Here is a 7,712-nt window from a genome sequence, read left to right as displayed (position 1 = left end):
GGCATTTTTCTGAGATTTTTCTCCTTTGATTGATGTATGCTGTTAAATACAGTTTACTTTCTAGCCCTAAATTATAGTGATTACAAAAGGTCAGAGTAACATAGGATAATGAAAAAAATCAATCAAATGTGTTTAATGGGTAACTTTGTGCTATTAATTTTTGAATAATATAGCATCTCCCATTTTAAAAGCGTCTGTAAGTTGTAATTCAATCAAAAAGCACATTTTTGGAAACTACAGTAATGTACAATCATATCTCTTTTGTTAATTCTAGAAAAAGTGAAACTGGGTAAAATAATGGACGGTATTGAATATGTGAGTAAGAGAATCAGAAAGACAAGGAGATGCATCTCAAGAAGTCCAGGTACTGTGGATTATCTAATTTAGAGAATGGAGAGAGAGAGAGAGAGAGAGAGAGAGAGAGAGAGAGAGAGAGAGAGAGAGAGAGAGAGGAAGGAAGGAAGGGAGCAGAGGGAGAGGGACTGAGGGAGGGAGAGGGATGAAGAGAAGGAGGGAGGGGGGATAGAGACAGAAACAGAAAAAGGAGAGACAGAGACAGAAGAAAGTGGAGAGAGACAGAGAGAGGGAGAGAGGGAGACAGAGAATTTCTCTTTTGGGTGTATTCTCTGACCAATGGCAGTGGTTTCTCAAACCCATTAACACCCCATGCATGAGGCTAATTTATCTTTCTGCTCTAGTCCCAAAGCATATCAATTATCAAAATTTTAGTTTTCAGTTCAATTAACTTTTGAACCAGAGGATGTCTGAGTAGCTAAGCAAACCATCTGGGTTTTATACTGCAGAAGCCCAAATCCAATTTGTGTCTTTCTTGAGAAAAATGCCATATTTTATGATAATATTACATAAGTTTGGAATTTTAATAACTCCTTTGCAGCAATTATGGAGCAAAATAACTTATGATTTTTCCATTTAAAATCTAATAATTAAAGGTTAGTTTTTCCGTAACAGATGTTGAGGGTGATTCCACAGAATGTGGTTGAAATGCAAGGATTTGCAACCTTGCTTCTACTCTCCAAAGTGCCTGGAGATGGGTCAGCTTCTCTTCTGGGTTATTTTACAGGGTCATGTCATCTTCAGATACCTTTACAGGTGTGTGTGTGTGTGTGTGTGTGTGTGTGTGTGTGTGTGTGTTACCCCAAGGCTTCAGATAAAACCTCTAACAGCCCATAAGCACATATATAGTTGAGAACTTGTACAATGTAGATGTTTCTCTGTTAAAACACTCTCTTGATGGCTTATTTTACAGCAATTCATTAACACAACATGTTAAGAAAATTCCAGTAATTGACACAATGTATAAATAATGTATGTTGGAAGAAATCCTATCTTGCTTTTAAAGAATATCTAGTCTTCCAAATTCTGTGTCACAAATTGTGCTTCACACCAGAAGACCCTTGACTGGTATACTCATTCTCTTTGATTAAATCTGTTACAAGTCTTATATTTGAACAAATGGGAAACATGCACAACTTCAGGGCAAGAAATTTGGTTTCATTTATGATCGGGGAAGATATACATTATAAGAAAAAGAAGTTATTATATTGAAGATTAATTTTAAAAAATTTCCCTTTCTATCTTTACCCAATTTAACTCAAGATTCAGGTTAGATTAACTAAAGTCATGGCTTTTGGAAGATTACTTAAGAAAGCAGTTAAACAGTTTAGTCTGTCCAGCAAGCTTCTAATAACGAGAAAAGTTAACCGAATTCATTGAAAAATCATTCTTATTTTATTTTATGAAGCCTGTAATCCAAGGAACATTAACAGTGATTTAGGGACAAATGGGCACTCATTTGTGATAAATCTGAGCAAGAATAATGTCTTTCATTATGATGTATTTCTCAGTTGGGTTAACTGTTTCTCAGGGAATTGTTTCTTCTGCAACGGGTAGAAGATAAAGGTCTCCTACTACCCCCTAGGTCCCATTTTTAAATGAAAACATGTCCTGTTTAATGAGGAAGATCAGCACTCTTTGAAATTAAGAGCAGGTCCATGTACTCCAACGACAGCCTGGGACACATAAAGCCTGAACTTCAATCCGCTTGGGCTGCCTTGTCTTTATTTATAGCTATTTTATGTTGGTAAATTCTTCCTACTTCGGCAGTTAGCTTCATTTTGTTAATGCTGCTGTGTGATGAGAATGCAGACGGACAGACAAGTAGGTACTTTGGGACATGGTGATTCAGGTTTTTTGAAAACCAGTATTTAGGTAGGTTTTTTTTTTTTTTCTTGTAAAAAAAGAAGACATCAGGTTGAGTTTTTTATTGAAATCTGGTTCATGCTATAACGCAGAGAAAGCTTAGCAGAGATGATGTAGAAAGCAGAAGGGAAAGAATAGAATCAGTCACGTGGACAGGTAGAGAATTGCTGACAGCTTTTCAGACTAGATTTTGGGCGCAGTTCTGTTCAGATCACAGAGAGGCTTATGGGGGAGGTTTTTTCTCTCTCTCCTATATTTCCTTTGAAGATGACTTAGACAGAAAGCACTTATGGTTAAGGTGACATACATCATTTTTAGGTAGATTATAAAAAATATTTACTGGAGAAAAGAAAAATGCCTAAAAAATAAGAAATATAAAAGAATTTTGTAAACATGTGGTGTTTTAATTCATCTACAGTTTCCTATTTTTGTCATGCAAAGAGCAAACAGTGGACTGCTTCCACATTTTCACACTGAAGTTTAAGAATGTGACATTCTTTACTCTCAAATTTTAAATTAAAGATTATTATTCACAAAACATCCTGGTCTAACCATGGCAATGGTGGATGTGGATACATTCTAAATGTTACTTTCCAACCATGACAAAGCTGCACTGACCTATCTATTAGTGCTGTTAGTAATAGCCACTGCATTGGAAAGCATGGCATCTGCATGTCTGTCCATGCACTCTTGGAATCCAGGCAAGTGAACCTAAATGCTGACCTCTGCTTTGTCATAACCAAGGAGCTTCTTATGTTGTATTTGACAGTCCAAGCTTAGATCCTCTGACCATTTCAATCACAGAACCATAATGACATGTCTATTGACTCTACTCTTGTTCTTCATCTCCCCCAAAGTGCTAGGATTATTGGCATGCATCTCGCTGGGTTGAAACAGCTCTGAATTAGGACTTAATGCTTTTCCTTTTTTGTTTGCCAGAATAGATGATTTTGGTTACAATTTTTCATTAGAAGATTGTTGCAAAGATATCACGTTTCCTAATTTGAAGATTAAATAATATTTAGCCATGTTCTACATGTTAGAAAGTAAACTGTCCAATACATGCATATACCTCAAATTTGGTAGGATATAAATGAATTCTAAAGTTTCAAGGGAATTACCCTAGCCTTGAGCAAATTCTTAGATATGTAATATACATTGCAGAAAGATGAGATGATTTATGAGATGAGTTAATCTTGTGACTTATTTACTTTTTATTTAGTGCTCACACCATATCTGATAGCAAGCTCTGACCAGGACTGTCATAGTCTCTTTCCCCATACATGTTGGTTTTTTTCTCTTAGAAAAATATTTTAAGTGCTAACATTTCTGTAATATTTATATAACATCTAGACAACAATTCCATCTCTAGGCATTTATACTAAACAGGAAATTGAACAGGTGTAGAACTGAGAATGCCCAAAGTTTTCTGAGACTTTTAAAAGTGGCAGAATAGTGTGAACCCTAAATATGTATTAGAAGTCTGATAAACCATTAGTATATTCAATCCATATAGTACAACATTAAATAATAGTCCAATAGAACAACAAGCATCTATGTATGCTAATGAAGATATCCATAAGAATATAAAGTGTAAAAACTACTAGAAAACAACTTTATAAACACTGAAAAGGTATGGAATATACTATCTAGCTTATCATGTCAAATGAAGCTAGAATAAAATAGTGTTTTATAATTCCTTAAGCCCACTGCCTGCCTGCCTGACCTCAAATCATGGCTCCACCTATTTCTGGTTGGGATAATCTTTCATGCATAAAATTTGTAAATTAATAGTAGCAATTGGTTATTGGGCAAATTAAATCAGATAGACAGGACATACAGAAGGCTTAAATAATACCTAGTCTATGGGAAACTATAAGTTAGCAAAATGTTAGATTGATGGATTAGAGGAGATATATCTTTTCTTTTGGTTATTTATATTTTCTAAATTTTCCACATGGTTCTTGGCTTTAGATCCTACAGACAGAACTGTTCAAATCTTTACAAGGGACATTAGGAAAGCACAATTTAAAACAATCTCATATGAAACAATAAAAAAAAATATGGTGATTGTTTCCTGACTTTTGTTAGGCGAGGCTTTCTCAGAGAGATGTTCCTGATGTTTACCCACACTTAGAACCAGTGAAGTTTAAGATTATTGTTTTAATAATGCTTACTATGTAGGACACTGAGGATGTCCACCACTCTAGCCCTGTTGTCAGGAGCACCTGAGATTAGCATTTAATCCTGTAATTTGAGGTGTTGGGGCTTGTACTACTGAACAGGTGGCACCGAATAATTCAATTTATAACTCTTATGTTTTCAAAATAGGATGTTAAAACCCTTCCATTCCCACATTGGCTTCTATTTGCATAATCTGACCTCTTCTTTGGGACTTCTGAAGGAACTTGGTGAGTTTCCCTGGACAAATGCTGGGAACAGTAGTGATTTTCATTATATAAACCAAAGAGATGGTATTGAGCAAAAAGTCACTTGTATATTATTTCATCTAAAAAGCTGTGTCAAAAGATAAAAAACATTTGGGGGACAAATAGTGAGCACTACGTTTTCTTACTTTAAACCCGAGAAGTAGGATCTTTAAAGTGGGAATATAGAACATTGTAGGAAATTATGAAGATAAAATCTTAGGCTTGAAAAGGACTTTCAGTAATAATTCTTTTAAGTTATTATGTTTGAAGTATATAAATTTCTTAAAAGGAGGCTATACATGACACTTTAAAGTCCCTAAAGCACAATCAGAAAGTTTGGAACTTAGAGACTATTTTGAAGCCGCAGTAGCAGAATTGACTTAAGGAAACTATGTGTAGGTTTTCTTCGTCGTACATTGACACCCATCTTCTTAAGCTTCAGGATATTATTAAGGAAAAAACTCTTACAGAACTTTGGTTTTAGATAAAAATTTTATGTTTGGAAAGCTAACTCATCTTTAAAATATTGAGGCATTATTTAACCAGAAGCAATCTATAGATTCAATGCAATCCCCATCAAAATACCAATGCAATTCTTCAAAGAGTTAGACAGAACAATTTGCAAATTCATCTGGAATAACAAAAAACCCAGGAGAGCTAAAACTATTCTCAACAATAAAAGGACTTCCACGGGAATCACAATCCCTGAACTCAAACAGTATTACAGAGCAATAGTGATAAAAACTGCATGGTATTGGTACAGAGACAGACAGATAGGCCGATGGAACAGAGTTGAAGACCCAGAAATGAACCCACACACCTATGGGCACTTGATTTTTGACAAAGGACCCAAAACCATCCAATGGAAAAAAGATAGCATTTTCAGCAAATGGTGCTGGTTCAACTGGAGGTCAACATGTAGAAGAATGCATATCAATCCAAGCTTATCACCCTGTACAAAGCTTAAGTCCAAGTGGATCAAGGACCTCCACATCAAACCAGATACCCTCAAACTAATAGAAGAAAAACTGGGGCAGCATCTCGAACACATGGGCACTGGAAAAAATTTCCTGAATAAAACACCAATGCCTTATGCTCTAAGATCAAGAATCGACAAATGGGATCTCATAAAACTGCAAAGCTTCTGTAAGGCAAAGGACACTGTGGTTAGGACAAAATGGCAACCAACAGATTGGGAAAGGATCTTTACCAATCCTACAACAGATAGAGGCCTTTTTTTTTTTTTTTTTTTAATTTTCTTTTTTTTTTTTATTAACTTGAGTATTTCTTATATACATTTCAAGTGTTATTCCCTTTCCCGGTTTCCAGACAAACATCACCCTCCCCCCTCCCCTTCCTTATGGGTGTTCCCCTCCCAAACCTCCCCCCATTGCCACCCTCCCCGCATAGTCTAGTTCACTGGGGGTTCAGTCTTAGCAGGACCCAGGTCTTCCCCTTCCACTGGTGCTCTTACTAGGATATTCATTGCTACCTATGGGGACAGAGTCCAGGGTCAGTCCATGTATAGTCTTTAGGTAGTGGCTTAGTCCCTGGAAGCTCTGGTTGCTTGACATTGTTGTACTTTTGGGGTCTCGAGCACCTTCAAGCTCTTCCAGTTCTTTCTCTGATTCCTTCAACGGGGGACCTATTCTCAGTTCAGTGGTTTGCTGCTGGCATTCGCCTCTGTATTTGCTGTATTCTGGCTGTGTCTCTCAGGAGCGATCTACATCCGGCTCCTGTCGGTCTGCACTTCTTTGCTTCATCCATCTTGTCTAATTGGGTGGCTGTATATGTATGGGCCACCTGTGGGGCAGGCTCTGAATGGGTGTTCCTTCAGTCTCTGTTTTAATCTTTGCCTCTCCCTTCCCTGCCAAGGGTATTCTTTTTCCTCATTTAAAGAAGGAGTGAAGCATTCACATTTTGATCATCCGTCTTGAGTTTCCTTTGTTCTAGGGATCTAGGGTAATTCAAGCATTTGGGCTAATAGCCACTTATCAATGAGTGCATACCATGTATGTCTTTCTGTGAGTGGGTTAGCTCACTCAGGATGATATTTTCCAGTTCCAACCATTTGCCTACGAATTTCATAAACTCGTTGTTTTTGATAGCTGAGTAATATTCCATTGTGTAGATGTACCACATTTTCTGTATCCATTCCTCTGTTGAAGGGCATCTGGGTTCTTTACAGTTTCTGGCTATTATAAATAAGGCTGCTATGAACATAGTGGAGCATGTGTCTCTTTTATATGTTGAGGCATCTTTTGGGTATATGCCCAAGAGAGGTATGGCTGGATCCTCAGGCAGTTCAATGTCCAATTTTCTGAGGAACCTCCAGACTGATTTCCAGAATGGTTTTACCAGTCTGCAATCCCACCAACAATGGAGGAGTGTTCCTCTTTCTCCACATCCTCGCCAGCATCTGCTGTCACCTGAGTTTTTGATCTTAGCCATTCTCACTGGTGTGAGGTGAAATCTCAGGGTTGTTTTGATTTGCATTTCCCTTATGACTAAAGATGTTGAACATTTCTTTAGGTGTTTCTCAGCCATTCGGCATTCCTCAGCTGTGAATTCTTTGTTTAGCTCTGAACCCCATTTTTTAATAGGGTTATTTGTTTCCCTGCGGTCTAACTTCTTGAGTTCTTTGTATATTTTGGATATAAGGCCTCTATCTGTTATAGGATTGGTAAAGATCTTTTTCCAATCTGTTGGTTGCCGTTTTGTCCTAACCACAGTGTCCTTTGCCTTACAGAAGCTTTGCAGTTTTATGAGATCCCATTTGTCGATTCTTGATCTTAGAGCATAAGCCATTGGTGTTTTGTTCAGGAAATTTTTTCCAGTGCCCATGTGTTCCAGATGCTTCCCTAGTTTTTCTTCTATTAGTTTGAGTGTGTCTGGTTTGATGTGGAGGTCCTTGATCCACTTGGACTTAAGCTTTGTACAGGGTGATAAGCATGGATCGATCTGCATTCTTCTACATGTTGCCCTCCAGTTGAACCAGCACCATTTGCTGAAAATGCTATCTTTTTTCCATTGGATGGTTTTGGCTCCTTTGTCAAAAATCAA

At 37.2% G+C, this 7,712-nt stretch overlaps 1 protein-coding gene across 1 annotated transcript in view; it reads left to right on the top strand.

Moving 5' to 3' along the window:
* Positions 1-297: 297 nt before the first annotated feature.
* Positions 298-7,712, top strand: part of Cdh7l1 (cadherin 7 like 1) — a 361,963-nt gene continuing 354,548 nt past the window's right edge. Inside the window, 3 exon segments of the mRNA XM_087596660.1 lie at positions 298-325; positions 328-364; positions 4,552-4,631. Coding sequence (XP_087452786.1) covers positions 298-325; positions 328-364; positions 4,552-4,631 — 145 coding nt within the window.

This window comes from Rattus norvegicus, chromosome 19, assembly GCF_021556685.1.
Source record: "Rattus norvegicus strain SHRSP/BbbUtx chromosome 19, alternate assembly SHRSP_T2T, whole genome shotgun sequence".
Taxonomy (NCBI): domain Eukaryota; kingdom Metazoa; phylum Chordata; class Mammalia; order Rodentia; family Muridae; genus Rattus; species Rattus norvegicus.
This window is presented reverse-complemented; position numbering and strand designations above follow the sequence as displayed.